The following is a 15,937-nucleotide window of genomic DNA, read 5'->3' on the forward strand; positions in this document are numbered from 1 at the left end:
GTTTATTTCCCCTTGCTCACCTCCCCTCAAAAAAAAAACAAAAAAAAAACCAAACAAAAAAAAGGTTTGAATGAAAAATGAACCACCAACTATAGCTGGACATGTTTTTGCAACAGTCACATTTAGTGTTGCAGGACAGATCCTTATGTCCCTATTTCAGACAGGAAAATTCCCCAGCAATGTCAGTGGGATTTCAGTAATTTCTGCAGTAAGGACAGATATAAGTACTTGCATACAGGTTTTCCTGGCTCTCAAATCAAGTGCAGTAATGCTCAGCTCATAAAAATCCCTTCTGTCCAACTTGCTCTTTAGATATCAGGGACAGTTTCATGCATGTAAGTTAGATGCTAAGTAATTAGTATAGGGAAGCAAATAATTTTTCAGCCCTCTGAAGAAAACTTTTTTCTGCTATTAACTCAGGGTTTTATCCTTTTCTCCTTTTACTACAAAAATAAATATTGTGTGAGTATGAGAGCTGGTACCAAAATAGCAAACAGACCTGTGGTTAAGGCAATCCCTAGAGATGCTGAAGACCCAAGTTTAAGTCCTTTTGCAAACCTAGGATTTACACCTTGGTGTGCCACATCCCATGAGAGTGCCTTGTCGGCTGATACATCACTAACACTGACCAAAATCCTGTCCTGGGCTGAGCCGGCTTTCCCCCTGGGAGCTGGGTGGAAACCAGCACCTTTCCCATCAGAGGGCTTTGTTTCAGCTGCCATTTTTGTAGGTTTGAGGCTGTTGAAAGATCCCAGTTTAGTAGAAAGTCAAACCAGGTCTTGCACCAATATGGAGCAAAATGGAGACAGGGAGTTTGCTCACTGTAGCCAAGCATTGTCACTTCCACAGAAGTGAGATGGAGTTGCATGAATTCCGGGATGATATCCCTAATCTGGATTAAAAATTGACCATTAGCATAGGTAGTTATGTGAGCCAAACTGCTCACTAAGTCCTTCTAAGCTTCCCTTAGAATATGGCAGGTGCAGATGCAGCCACCAATCTCCAGGTGTTGGAACAGGCAGAGCTTGATGTGCTGGGTGTATTCCTACCAATGTGAAAATAGGTGGCATTTCCAAATATTTGGTTCTTTTGGCCAGGTCATGGTTTAGGCTAATGTTTACTCATGCTAGGTTTTCCTGGTGACCTGCTTTAGTTTAGCTGAAACTGGACTGCAGGGAACCTGGCTTTCAGAAGAGCTGTGCATCCATGTTTGTAACCTAGCCGGAATTAAAAAACCCCAACACAGTGAAACAAGGGCATGCTGTGAACACAGAGCATTTGAGATAGTGTGAGCCAAGGAGGAGGACCCTGATAGGGGAATTTGGGGGTGACCTAGGTTGTACTCCTGGCTCTGCCCCATCTGCAGGGTGGTCTGAGGCCATCACTTTTTCCTTCTTGGGTCTGTTTTCCTTCTTTCCTTATGCCTTGTCTGTTTTGATTGCAAGTTCTGTGGGACAAGCTGTGTGCTTCTTACTAAGTGCTAGTCCAGTTCCTAGCACAGGGCGGTCCTATGCTTATGTGACTCCCCTCAGGCACTGCTATAATGCAAACACTATTAGAGATCTGAGTATTTTTGCTCTTATCCCTTTAATAAGATGAAATATGTATTTTAAATGTGAACTTCTGCCAGCCTCCTGTTTTGTGGTTTTTGTTTCCCTGCCCCCCCCCCTCCCCCCCCCATTCATTTACTCCCCAGAGTCATTTTCAGCTTTGATTGCACAGGAGGCTTTAACATTTACCTCCTTGGAAGAGGCTGGAGCTGTTAGTTGAAAGCACAGCCGTACGCTGCACGGTGCAGTCCCAGCCTGCCCAGGGGGCTGCCCTAACTAAACAAGAATCAAATTAAAATGCGTCATAAAATTACAGTATGCTTTTCTGTAAAGTTTGATTTTTACTTCCCTGGGCCTGGCCTTCAGGTTTCATTAGGAGCAGCGCTCGGCAGAGCTCCCTGCGTGGCACGGCTGCAGGGTGCGGGTACCCTCTAGCGGAACCAACACTTGGTGGCCGTGAAACACTGTGGCTGCTGACAGAGGCCAGGGGTGTCCTCCCTTCCCAGGGGCTTTTTTAGGGCTGGTGAGAAATCGGGGGAAATGAAATGCTAAGTCTGGACCCTGACAGGGTGCAGGTGGGTTTAGGGGTCATGTTTAAAGGGAGATGTGTGTTGCCTTAATCCTTCCAAAATTCTGGGCTTTCCAGTTCTCAACCCTGGTGGGAACAGTGCAGTGCAAAGAGGGACACACATTGTTAGTATTTCCCTCTGTGTGTAGTGTTGGCATGGTGGTACCCTCAGGGCTTGTTCTCCAGCCTTACAGGATCACGAAGGCTGAGCGTGACACTCGCACAGTCAGTTCTCTTCAGGCTGGCTGGCCCTGCTGGGAAAATCACTACTGCTGCCTGTGGAAGGAGTGGGCCTTCCAGAAATGAAGGCCCTCATCATGGGAGGCAAAGGAGTTCTTTGGTGTCCCAGTTTTTGCAGTCTTTCCCTTTTCACAGGGACTTCACCCAGCACTGAGCTCAGCTCCTAGGCTTCTGTCTAACAGTGCCACACCACTGAGATAAATTAAGTCTGGCTGATCTGGGGATCAGCTGGGGATCTGGCATGTTGTTTACATTCAGATCTCAGCAGTCTGCAGTCCAGTTTGACTCTTAATTCCCAAACATTACTCTTCTGGAAAGGGCAACTTTTTAAAGCATTACAAAGGCATTGGCAACACAGCTGGTTTCTCAGAGGTTTATGAAAAAGCTTAGAGTATCTAACAACAGCACATCATACATGCAAAATGATCCTCCTATGTACATGGTTGCAAATGCCTAAGCTTCTTTCCCTTACACAGCGTTGTATTTCTCTTGCCAGCCTCACTAGCTGCTGCTTGGTTCGAAAGCAAAAGAGGTGGCACCATCTAGAGGTCTTCGGTAAGAGAAGAAAACCTGCTTTTCCTAGCTCTGCCCTTACACTTCTGACTGATGCAGCATGGTGGATATGGGGGTGCCTTCCCTCGTGCAGTGTAGTTCTGCCTTCTGGTTTCTAAATGTTTTGTAAGTTCTAAGATTTTGGAGCAGGGCCTTGAAGTTTTAGAGCAATCCTGAGATATTCCTTTTTTCCCCTGCTTGTTATTCAGAGTGAGTTGCAGCTCAGCAAGAGCATCCATATATGTACACTTTGCTGTCTGTGTGCAGAGTTTCGGGCAGAAATGGGGTGGATGGGGAGGTCCTGACCATTGTTTCTTTACAGACATCTTGGAATTTCTCAGTGTGATACGTAAGAGAGGACTCTACTTGGGTCTGCGCTGGTATTTAGTGGCTCAGCCTACACTGATTCAAAAGAAGGGGAGAGTATCACTGTGGTAACCACCATGGAGTGGGGATGGGGACATGCAGGTAACTTCTACTCGTAGGTGTGCACCAAGAGAAGTGTCATTTTAACTAATTAGGAATCTAACAGTTTGTCTCAATGAGTACTTGGGACGGCATCTTGGTATCACAGAGTTCTTATGATTTACTGAGATTTTAAAGCTTTCAATAGAAGTGCATACACAGCATGTCTTCTTCCCATCAGTAACGATTAAAGCAGAAACATAGAGATGCATCTGATGCACAGCTTATCCCAGAGTGCAGCTTGCCGCAGCACTGTGATCGTATGCTGGAGGATGTTTCGGGCTTTGGTTCTGAACCAAGATGAGTGTTGTTTGAAATCAGCTGAAGAATAAAAATCAATAATCCTTATGTAGAATTTAAAGATTAGTAATGCCCAATTTCTACTATGTGCTTCTTTTTCTTCTAGTCACCTAGTCCAGGTAATTGTTCCCTTCTCCCTTTGAGCATTCTTTGTCACCATTATATTCTCTATCGTATACTCACCACAGCATACTTTTAACTCCATTCATTCTAACCCTTCCCTGCTGGCTTTTCAACTTCCATTTGCTCTATAGGTATTAAAGATGATAGCTCTTCCGGTTACTAGAAAATGTACAGATAAATAGAGATTATTGGTGAACTCCTGCATTTCAGTGGAATAGAGTTCAGCACTTGTGATGAAGAAGAGAATGTGCAGTTCTCAGCAGATGGGACTATATTTTTAAATGAGAAAAAGGAATTTAATGGAAGACATGGCAGGAAACTGAAAGATCAGGCTAAGTCTTGACCGAAGAAAGAACTTTGAGGGATTGCTGATCCTTTGCCAGTCAACTCAGTTAGGTATTATTAGCTAATATAATGAGTCTGCAACATGTAGTCATAATAGTCCCGTAATGTTAATACATTTCTTTTTCTCTCCTCTTTAGTCTACTTACTGCTAAACAATATCTACTATTGTTTTAGCGCAGGTCATAGTTCAGACTTTTGATGACATTAAAAAAATGCAAAGTTAAACTACTCAGGAAAAGAACAACATCCTACTTTTTAAGGAATAATATTCATACTGGATAAACATTTATGTGGAATATTGGGAGTGCTAGTTCTTAAACAGATCTCTGGCAACCACTGCAGTGGTTTTGTTTATCAAGCTCTCCATCATTTGCTGTTTCACCTATTTCAGTTTCAGGCTCTCCTGTGAAGACCAGGCAGGTGGGCATGGCTCATGCTGGTTTCTGATAGAGGCTGTTCCTCACTCGATGCAAGCAGACAGGGCTGGTTTTTTGTCTCCTCAGGACCACAGCATGGCAGCTCTTGGAGCTGCCTGCCAAACTTCTCTGAATCTCCTCAGCAATGCAGCTCCCAGCTCTACACAGCCAGCAGAGTTTGTCTCCCAGAGACATTGTATTGACACCTGCACAAGGTCTGGCTCAGCTGGGAGTCTGTCCTGTTGATCCAGAAGCACGCAAGATTTATTTGGCTGTGGCAGGTACCTCTCTTCCAGAAACTCTCTTTCCTCCAGGATATCTTGGCTTCTTTTACCTCACAGATGTGCATCTAGGCCAGATCAGGTATGTGCTGCAGAGACAAGGGGACCACAGGTTTGGAAGCTGAGTGCTCATCCTCACTAAAATCTTGCTTCTCTGATTGGGATCACTGGGGCTAAGTCCCTTGATCTGAAATAAAGCTACATACTGTTGCAGTGATGGACCCTGGCCTCACTCTCCCCTCTGGATCTTAACATAATTTTCTAATTCAGTTTCTTTTAAAATGAGATGAATGTGTAGCTCTTACCACATGCCATCTAGGGCTTGTCAACTTGACTTAGGCAGCAGCTCCTGACCAGAGTAGTATGGAGAGTATAAAAAAAGGTATCCCACAAATGGGGCGACCAGCTAGTCAGTGTGCTGTGGCTGGGTGCACTGGCAAATCATTGAATCACAGAATGGTTTGGGTTGGAAAGGACCTTTAAAGGTCATCTAGTCCAACCCCCCTGCCATGAGCAGGGACATCATCTACTAGATCAGGTTGCTCAGAGCCCTGTCCAACCTGACGTTGAATGTTTCCAGGGATGGGGCATCTACCATCCCTCCAGGCAACCTGCTCCAGTATTTCACCACCCTCATTGTAAAAATATGTCTTTCTTATATCTAGTCTAAATCTACCCTCTTCTAGTTTAAAACCATTACCCCTTGTCCTGTCACAACAGGCCCTGCTAAAAAGTCTGTCCCCATCTTATAAACCTCTTTTAAGTACTGAAAGGCTGCAATAAGGTCTCCCTGGACTCTCTCAGCCCGTCCTCATGCAGAGGTGTTCCAGCCCTCTGATCATTGCCACTGCCCTCTTCTGGACCCGCTCCAACAGCTCCGTATCTTTCCTGTGCTGAGGACTCCGGAGCTGGATGCAGTATTCCAGCTGGGGTCTCATCAGCACAGAGTTGAGAAGGAGAATCATCTCCCTCTACCTGCTGGCCATGCTTCTTTTGATGCAGCCCAGGACACGGCTGGCTTTCTGGGCTGTGAGCGCACATTGCCAGCTCATGTCCACCTTTTCACCCACTAGCACCCCCAAGTACTTCCCCATAGGGCTGCTCTCAATCCCTTCACCCCCCCAGCCTGTATTGATAGCAGGGTTTGTCCCAACCCACGTGCAGAACCTTGCACTTGACCTTGTTGAACCTCATGAAATTCAGGTGGGCCCACTTCTTGAGCTTGTCCAGGTCCTGCTGGATGGCATCCTGTCCCTCAGGCATGTTAACTGCACCGTAATTATAATGTGCTTTTCAGTTGCTGTGGCAGGATCTCTTAGTTTGCTGAGCTGACACCCAGATCCTTGGTGAAAGAAAAATGATCTTGTGGGAGCAAAAAGAAGGAATAACATGCTGCACAAAGTGCACAGTGACTTTATTAGAAAGACCCATTTCTGCAAGAGGAGCTTGAGGGAGAGGAGAGGAAACAGGAGAGGGAGATTGGTACCATGGCACAGTATCCTGTGCAAGAGTGGGGAACGGGGTGCTCAGCCTTTTTGCAACGAGACTCTAGACCACAGCTCTGGCACCTACTTTCTGTATGTAAAAAGCAAAGACTAGGGGTGTCCTCCGTGTTTGAAAAGTCCTGCTGTTCATGGAAAACCCTGGGATTTATTACATTCTGAGCTGTACCACGAGCTGAAAGAGGCAGAGATGTTCTTTTTATTTTACCCTGTTATGGTAAGGTAAGGAGAATGCATACATACCTGATGATCTGGGGGCATTCCTAGCAAGTCTCTGCTTAATGGCATAATGTGCACGTCCTTGGGCTCCTTGAATACTTATAATTTCTTGTCCAGCTGGTTTTGTTGCACAATATGTTAGCACGTGCTAGCTTGGGAAAGAGGGCAGGAAGGAAGTTGTTATCAGAAGCTGACAGGAGGGATGTTGTATCAGTACTGCCTTGTTTATAGGCAGGAGCAGATAAGCTGACTCGTATCTTTGAGTCCCCAGCACCACAACACTACACATCCCCAGGCACATACCACGTGAGACACAGGCATGGGAATACAGAGACTTTAACCTCTGCCCCAGGGATAATAAAAGCACTTTCTAATCACCTGTGCGGGCTGTACAAACTAGCAGCCTGTTCTTAACAACATCTCTTACCCTTTTCCTCTTGACGCTGAGTTGGATCCACTGGCTGCCATTGCATCTGAATGGATCTGCAGATCGCACTGGACTGATGTAATTTGGCCAAAATTACACTCTATGACCATCCTCTGACCACTTAGTGTGTAATCAAACCATGATAAGACGCTGTTTCACAAGCCAAATGAGAAGAGGATTAGTGGGGCATCTCCAGTGCGACACATTCAGATATGCATTGTGAATCACTTTATTTGGAGTGTGGTCTTTCTTCTTCAGAGAGTTAAGCACCGCGTGTGCCACCGATGTGCTGTGCCAATGTGCTGGTTGTGGCTCTACCTTTCTGATTGACCCAAGCCTTTAGTGAACAGGTGGGAGCATTTATACCAGGTGTACCCTTGTGCTTTTGTAGGATGAGAGAAGAACTTATAAATACCATTAATAACTGCAGTGCACTAGAAAAAGACCAATAGCTCAGAAATGGAGTTATTTCAATCTCATTAAATATACCTGGCCCCACAGAGGGTGAACCACAGTCACTTCACATATCTCCACGTCTTAAGTACTGAGAGTTGTCTTGCAACACCAGTCAGGTCTAACACTGATTGGTGGGAGTCTGGAAGATCCTGTTTCCAAAGAGCACTAACAACGCATTTCTGAGTGTCTCCTCCCTCATTTGTGTATCCTGGCACTTCAGGTTGAAGAAAGCTGTTCAGTCTGCTTGATGAAAGCCACTTTCATGACAAGCCGTTGCTGTTCCTTCATGTCATTTTGACACTGGTATTGTTTTTCTGTTGCTTTGAACTGAATCAGGGTGGAGAAAGCAGAGCAGGTAAGGTGTGCATCAGGGTCTTCGGCATTCAGAATGTGGAAGGTCTTTCACATCTTGACAATACTGAGTAATGTTCCTCACATATGAGCATTTGCAAGATTGTGGCTTTAAGCTGATTCGTAAACCACAGGGCCAGAACAGATGTGTACAATTATCTGGACTAAATGTTTGTGCACGACAGAGAGAGATCATCCTTACTTGATACATCAGTCCCAGGGAAGAGGAAGTAAAAAATTTTTTTAACCTTGAATGTTGGATTTCAGTGAATTGGGAAGAGAGAACCATGAATGAAGCAGAAAATTTTATAGCCTTCTAGATGCACATTAATGTATCTTTTACCTAAATCCCATGATGTGGGGGGAAGCTGCTGTCCAACGCAAAGATACAGAAAAATCAGAAAAGCAGAGGCCACTCCGGTGCCTCAGACCTCTCTGGTTCAAAGGAGAGGTTTGCTGGGCTAGGTGGGACTGGCAGGAGGGGCTGGCACGTAGACTAACTGTCTGCATGGATGGCTTCAACCCATTTCTGAGTGCGTCAGTCATGTTTGGGAATAAGTGAGGAGCTAAATTATAAATAATAGGGCAAAACTGCTGGGAAAGAAATAAACCCCAGTAAACCAAAACAATCGGTTTGTTCTCCAGTGTTTCCTGTACAAGTAATAAAATCTAATAACTGAGTTGCTGTTAACAGTTAATGACCGCTGCATTTGTTAATGGACCCAGACAAATGAGAGCAGTTTAATACAACAAACAGCCCATTAGTTGTATTAATGGTTGGCTTGTAGGAGTTAGTGCTCTTATAAACTATATTCTGCAGTTTATAATACCAGCACTTTATAAAATGACCTGGTGTTTTCCAAAAAATAAAAAATAATAAGGATCAGGTGAGCTTCAATTTAGTAGTGGAAAATAAGTATGCATGCTTATTTAACTAAGAAAAGCTGATATTAGGTTAAATCTCTTTTTCTCATTTGCACTGGAATAAATTGGGAGCAACAGCAGACATACAAACCAGGGCTGATTCTTGCATAGCTTAAATCAGTGGCAGCTTTGCTTTTGACTTCAGTGAGTTTTGGATTGATCCTGTAATCACTATCATTAGAGAGGAATTTGGTCTTTTTTTTTTTTTTTTTTTTCCCCAGACCACAAATGATTCCACACATGGGATATTCAGTTTTTAGCAGCTGTCATTATTTAGAGGTTTAACAAGCACTCTTATAGAAAGAACTATAAAAGGGAAGTTGTATAAATAGACTAAAATTAATAGAGGAACCAAATAGAGTTAGTTCCTGCTTCACTAGCCTCTACAGCTCTGTTAATTTTTGTATTTTTAAAGTGTATTTAACTGCAGTTCCATTTACAAGAAATGTCAGTAGCATTTTTGCAATGGTAGTTGTGAAAGCCAAAGTTTTTCCATCACTTTACAGACTCACTTCTGAATGTAACCAGTGTTTGGTAGAAATTTAAAGTGGAGCAGTTTAAGCATTTGCCCTTAACTTGCCAAATGGGGACGATACTAAATTATTACAGAATTATAGGTTACTGGTGAAAGGAATAATGCACACTTTGGTAGGAAAAAAGAAGTGGAGGTTTCTACATGGTGTGTGAATGGGCTCTAATTTGTGTATAGCTGTAGTGTCAGATGAGGCCAGGCTTAAATCATAAACTTACAACAGGGCTTAGCCAACCTTTTTGACTTTGTTTGTGGAGCTGAATTGCAAGTTTTCCAGATAGACTCCCAAAAACATAAGAGAACCTCCATAAACTTATTCTTTAAGGTTACTGTGACGTGAAGGAAGAATGCAAGAGTAGACTTGGAGAGTTGTTCCTGTCTTTGGCCATTCACCCACCTGCAGGGAATGGCACCTGAGCCAGTCTAAAGAGGTGTCACTCCTGAGTTTTCTTACTTAGATATGGAAATTATAATCCAGAGGAACATAATAGGTACACTGGGTCCCTCCTAGATTCATCATAGCTCAGCCATGCTGTTCCAATGGGTAGTAAATGAGGCTTCAGAGTAAGAAATAAGATGCTTAAGCAGAAAAGGATGAGAAATAAGAAACGCAGATTTGTCCTTCCTCTGTTGACTCCTCTCAGCTCGCAATTTATGGTTTAGGAAGTTCCTGGGCTAGGGTTTACCTCATGGTCAGTAGCCACTAGTAAGTCTATTCTCCATAAATATCTAGCCCTTTATGAGGCTATTTGTATTCCTGACTTCCATTTTTGGCAATGAATTCTATATTATAACCATGTGTTCTGTGAAAAGGTGTTTGCTTCTGTATATTTTAAACCTGCTGCCTCAAAATTTCAGTGAGAGCCCATCAGGTCTTGTCTGGGAAAAAATGAAAAATCCTTTCACATTCATCCAGCTCATGGTTTATGATTGTACAGATCTCACTCGCTTTTTCCTCTTCAAGTCATTCTTTCCCAGACCCAGAAATCTTAAGCTAGGAAGTCTCTCTCCCTTGAAAACCACGTTTCATGCCTGTGATCACCTTTGGCATCTTTTTCTGTGACTTTTCTAGTTTTACTCTGCATTTTTTTGAGATGGAGGAAGAAGCAGTCTTGCACACTAATATAAATGATATGGGTGTATCATTTATGCAGCGCCTGAGTGACAGTTTTGGCTGTGCTCTCAGTTCTGTTTCTAATAATTACTAATAGTCTATTTGTCTTTTTGATAGTCGGTGAGCACTAAGCTGTTTTTTCCAGGGGGTTCTCCACCACTATGCTAAAACCCTCTCCTAGAGTGGTAGGTTAGTAAGATTGCCTATTACATGTTTGTTTGTCCTGTAATTTACCTATAATTCAGATTGTGGTTTTTTTATATTTGTTGCTGTTTGTTGCCACTACATGCCATCCACCATGCTGCTGCTCAGGCATAACATCAGGAGATCTGTTCGTTCTTCTTGGTTTCTTGAACAGCTATGTGTCATCGGCCAACTGCTCAGGAAACCATGCAGCTTGGCAGGAAGCTCTAGGAAGAGCTCAGCCTCTCTGAACACTTGAGGGCACAAAATGAATCAACTTGCCATGTCTGGAGCCTGGTCTCCGAGCTCCTGCTGGGGCAGAGAAGACAAGCTAAGCTCCTGCAGACCTGCCTGGCACCCAGAGCTGTGCAAGGAGGTTCAGTGCAGCCATCACCAGATGGTGCTGCTGCATTCAGCCTTGCAAGGTCATTGTGTTCAGGGGTGTTTTGATTCTTGGAAGAAAATACTGAACTAGGGATGTTTTCCTGCTGCTTGGATGTCTGGACAGTAGGCAGGGTATGTTCTAACTTTGTGTCACTACTCAGTTCTCTTTGAGAACAGGACATTTGCGCTTTGGCTGAGAGTTTGGAATAGGGGTGTGTTCAGATGCTGCCTGAGATGATCTGTTCCAGACTGGTTCAAGTGGATAAACAAAATTAATTAAATACACATCATAGGACTCCACAGAATTGATTTTTTCCTCCAGTGGAAAAGTAGCTAGCAATGAGTACTGCGGCTTATCAGAAATATTTAATAAATATAGCACACCTGTTTTTTTTGTAAACTTTGCAATACTTTGTGGTTTTTTTCAAAGGCCCAGGTACAGGAATCATGTTATTACATGAGACTCCGATGAACCACTGCATAGAAAAAGTTCTTTAAGTCCACTTTCCTATTGCTATTACATGTTGAACTCCAGTGCAGCAAAGTACTTCAGCTTGTGTGATTAAGCAGAGGAAAGGTGCCATCTGACCCTATAACTAGGAGATTTTGGTCTCTCCCCGTTTGTGCCAGTAAATATGTGAGTCAGTCATTTCTTCTAACAAGTTGCTTGGGAAGGTTTTCAACTCTGCTTCCTCAGAAAACTGAGGGAAAGGTAACGAGAAAAATTTTGACAGTACTGTAGCAGTTTGCAATTGTAATTCATGTTTATCCATCAACTTTAGTCTCCAGCCTTCAAGAGCTCTTGTGAATCTAATTTGATGCTCAGACTTCTAAAAAGGGTTTATCTGTACTGCTGGGGGATCCTACAGAGATTTTAATTTCCATAAGGCAAACAGATCCAGCACAAGAAACTTTAAGAGGCAAGCCAGACATGCTGCACTAAGCCAAAATTTGTTCTATTAAAATCAACATTCTTCACTGCTATCGTGCTGAGCTCTTTGAAGACCTCTAAGCAAAGTAAAACTATGTTCGATCTGGGGCTTAGAGAGCGAGCGGTCCAGCTTTCTTAAGGCCTTCAGCCTCGTCCTACAGACATTCATTCTGGGTGCTTTGAAGTTCAGGCTGTCTTTAAGTCTTGTCTGCAGCCATTACAGAGAGTCCGGGTAAAGTCTCCTGAGAACTGTGGGTTGCCCACAATGGTCAGTATGGATTTTGTCCTGGCTTACATGGACTTCAAGCAGCAGCTCATGACTAGGAAGGACAGAGGTGATGAAAGTGCAAAATGACAAATAATGATGCGCCTGACAAGGTAATTGAGGGGCTTTTTTATTTTATGGTGTCATGAAAGAAGAACAGTGGTAAATCAAAAAAATAAAGCAATAGACATACAGCCGATAAAAAGAAACATTTATTTCTGACAAGCTCACTGCTGTGGGATGGAGGAACTTGAGAAGGTGTGAAGATTAAAACCAGGATATATGTAGGGAAAAGATACTACCCAGAGTGATCATAGCTAATGCTATAAATGCATTTCAGAAGGAACATCAACCCAACAAAAAATTTCCAAAATCTTTAAGTCTTGTATGGGAACAGACTGCTCTGTGTTTGCTTGGCCGTGCCTTCTGTTAAAAGACCTGGAGCTGGTCAATCCTGGAGACAAGATCCCAGACCCTGTGGTGGTTGGATTTTGTGCAGTTTGGCAATTTCTAAGATGAAGCCTGCGTCCCCCCCCAGGATGAACTGTCCTAACCAAGCTCAAAAAAAAATCTTGAACACTTACTTACTCTAGCTAATAGTGACATCCAAGGAACTTAAAAGCCTTGCAAGGAGACCTGTCAAAAGTCTGATTTAAGGGTCTACGAGTTTTTCTGGCAGAACTGTTGCTTCCATGTCAGGAATGATCACATTACTGAACCTGTTCCACCTGCTTTCGAGGACCTGCTCTGTCTGAGGCTGGAAGGAGCCTTGGCTTGATGCTCCTGCAAAATGTGGAGCATCTAGAAGGAGAAAAGGGTGTGGGGAGGAGAGCAAGGATGCAAGGGGGTGGGAAACCAGAGGCGGTCTGCTAGGGAATGGGTAGAACATGAAAGATGAAGCACTGAGGGGAGAGGAATAGTCTAGAAAAGTAAAAGAAAAGAAAAAAATGAAAGAAACATACGCAGAAAAAACAGGCTGCATGTTCTCAGCCAGCCTTGGTACCATGCAGCTGTGGTGCGGACGTGTGAGTGACCACGTATCTTCTTCCACTGTGGAGGCCGCAACCTAATTCAGACACCATCGGCCGAACAGTGTCACCAGGAGAGCAGGATTTCATTGTTCCCCTACCCAGGCCACACCATTTTGCTGTCAACTTTGGAAAGTAATTAAAGGGTTTACATTCTGACTTCATTAAGTGCAATGAGAAACCAAAAGAAATCCACCCGAAAACAAACCCTGCACACAGAGTGCCAGGGACGTTAATCATACGCAATTAATCCCAAACGGCAGAGTTGTCGGAACAAACTTTTCAGTAGCAAAATCAACGTGTCTTTATATTCCCCGTACACGTCCTGCTGCAGAAAGCAAGGGACGGACCGGCCGGGGTGAGGCCGCGCCGTGCGGCCCCGCTGCCCGCGCCGTGGGTAGGGCCGGGGGCGGCCTCCGCCCTGCCCGGGGCCGTGCGGGGGCCCGGGGGCCGCCCAGGTGGAGCGGGGACGGGCCCGGCCGCGCCGCGCTGCCCGCGGGGAACGGCGGCCGGCGTGGGGCTCGGCAGCCTCTCGGCGCGTCTCCGGGCTGCTGCCGGCCGCACCTGTGCTAACGGCGGGGGGTGCCGCCCGCGCCGCCCCGCCCGCTCCCCACCCCGGGCCCGCCCTCGCGGCGCGGGTTCGCGGCTCCTCCCCGCCCGGCGCCGTCCTACGCCCCAGGTGTCTCCCGCCGTGCCGAGCCGAGCCGTGCCGCGCCGCCCGCTCCCCCTCGCTCCCCCTCGGCAGGAGAGGCCCAGGCCGGACGCTGCGGCGGCGCGGGGTGGGCGGTGGAGCGGCTGCCCGCTGCCGCGGGAGGTGGGCGGTGCGCGGGGGGCGGCGGTTCCGGGGCCCCGGCATGGCCCGGGGGCGGGCGCGCCGCCGCCGCCCGGCCCCCTGAGGAGGCGCGGCGGGGCTGGCTGCCGGCCCGGCTCCGCGGGACAGGGGTCTGGCTCTCCTCCGGGCTCCCGGGCGCCCTGGGCGGGCCGCCATGTCCGGAGCCATGAAGTTCAACGGGTACCTGAAGGTGCGGATTGGGGAGGCGGTGGGCCTGCAGCCCACCCGCTGGTCCCTGCGGCACTCGCTCTTCCGTAAGGGCTACCAGCTCCTGGACCCCTATGTTACCGTCAGCGTGGACCAGGTGCGTGTAGGGCAGACCAGCATCAAGCAGAAGACCAACAAACCCACCTACAACGAGGAGTTCTCCGCCACGGTTACCGACGGCCATCAGATCGAGCTCTCCGTCTTCCACGACACCCCGATCGGCTACGATGACTTTGTGGCCAACTGCACCTTGCACTTCCAGGACCTCTTGCGCTCTGCGGGCCCCAGCGACACCTTCGAAGGCTGGGTGAGTAGGAGAAGCTGGAGCCGCGCTCCTCTGAATGAATGAAGGCACTCGAAGGGTGCTGGCAGCGCTGGGGCTTGTCCTTGCATGCCTGTGCTGCAGATGCACGCACCCAGCATGTGTGGCTGCGTTTACACAGGTGTGTGCCTTCATGCATCAGTTTGTGGCCCCCTGCTTTAGATTTGCTTAGACTGCTATTCCAGCTGATGCGTTTTGAGACCCTAAGGACAAAAAGTCTCAGCTGTTGTAGCTTGAGAGGCAAGACCTTGCAGCTGAGGGCTGTGAAGTCTCTCTGTAGACTAGCAGAGATACGGCTTGTAATACATAACTGGCAAAGTACACCTGCAGACTCACACGGTCATGTACGTTCCTTCTTTTGCTTAGCCTACAGAGACATACTTAGAAACTTGGATAGCTGGGGTTGGATGTGTTTCTGCTCAGATCTACACATGCCTGCACAATTGTTTGATGTGAGCATGTGAATTTCTTTGATTTCTTGACAGAACAGCAGGACTAATCTTGTGTCTATTATGTGCTGCGCTGCACTGCTTGAACACAGTTTAACTTACAGCTAATTCTAGGTTATTGCCAAGTAGATGTCACTTGCATCCAGCCCAGAGAACCACATCTGTCTTAGTCCTAATGGTAAGTGAAAGGAATAGTACAGGCTCTAAAGTTGTGCCTTTGCTTCCAGCAGTGTAAAGGAGGAGGAAGTAACTGAATTGATCCAGACAGCAGTTTGCTGCTGTTAGGTTAAAAAAGAAAAAGGAAGAAAAAAAAAAAAAGGAAAGAAAAGAAGGGCATTTATTCTGGGTAGAGAAGGTGGTGCAGAAGAGCTGAGAATTTCCGAGGTTAAGATAGGTATTAACTTTTTGAGGCCAGGAAGTTCAGCACGTGTGTTCAGGTAACCACCACAATAAAATCAGACGTGGAGGAAAGAGAGCTGACACTGTAGAGAAGAGATAGGCATCTCGATCATATCGCTGGGGAGAGTGCCAGTGCTCTCTGTTCTCAGCCGGTGTCTGTGACTGAGGTGAGGTGCTACACCTCTGGAGTGATTACAGGGAAATACCAGTAGCGGGATTGATAAATAGGTGTATATTGGTAGTATTTCTTTTTTTCTTATGGTGTACGTGGGTACCTTATGGATAGGCTTGAGGTTCATGTGCTAAAGTTGGTGTCTCTCAGTCACTGATGTGATTTTGTGTTGAGCAGGGGGATCCAAACTAGCCTCAGATGAATAGCTCAGGTATTGCTCCTGACACCCCAGCCAGAACAGAGTTCGCCAGGGTTTGCTCAGATGGGTGCATACCCAGCTTCCCAGGCTAGTTGTGCCACTGGAGAGAAACTTCTCCTGGGACTTGTGCTAAAACAGTTTTAAATACAGAACGGACCCCTGTGGGCCAGGGCAAAGGTATGAGCTCAGGATACAGAGCTG

At 46.0% G+C, this 15,937-nt stretch overlaps 1 protein-coding gene and 1 long non-coding RNA gene across 3 annotated transcripts in view; one reads left to right on the plus strand and one right to left on the minus strand.

Annotated features, from left to right (window-relative positions):
• Positions 1-2,752: 2,752 nt before the first annotated feature.
• On the minus strand, positions 2,753-7,128 carry LOC129783689 (uncharacterized). Of its 2 annotated transcripts, none has more exons than XR_008745490.1 (3): positions 6,989-7,128; positions 6,586-6,709; positions 2,753-6,182 (listed from the first exon to the last, which is right to left on the minus strand). It is a non-coding gene; the product is annotated as an uncharacterized LOC129783689 (long non-coding RNA). The 2 variants fall into 2 exon arrangements; XR_008745489.1 differs by having other exon boundaries at positions 6,586-6,713.
• A 6,733-nt stretch (positions 7,129-13,861) lies between these two features.
• Positions 13,862-15,937, plus strand: part of PRKCH (protein kinase C eta) — a 121,634-nt gene continuing 119,558 nt past the window's right edge. Inside the window, exon 1 of the mRNA XM_027793084.2 lies at positions 13,862-14,502. Within this exon, the coding sequence (XP_027648885.2) occupies positions 14,143-14,502 (360 nt within the window). The 5' untranslated portion in view covers positions 13,862-14,142. The remainder of the gene's footprint in view (positions 14,503-15,937) is intronic.

The sequence above is a fragment of the Falco peregrinus genome, chromosome 1 (assembly GCF_023634155.1).
Source record: "Falco peregrinus isolate bFalPer1 chromosome 1, bFalPer1.pri, whole genome shotgun sequence".
Taxonomy (NCBI): Eukaryota; Metazoa; Chordata; class Aves; order Falconiformes; family Falconidae; genus Falco; species Falco peregrinus.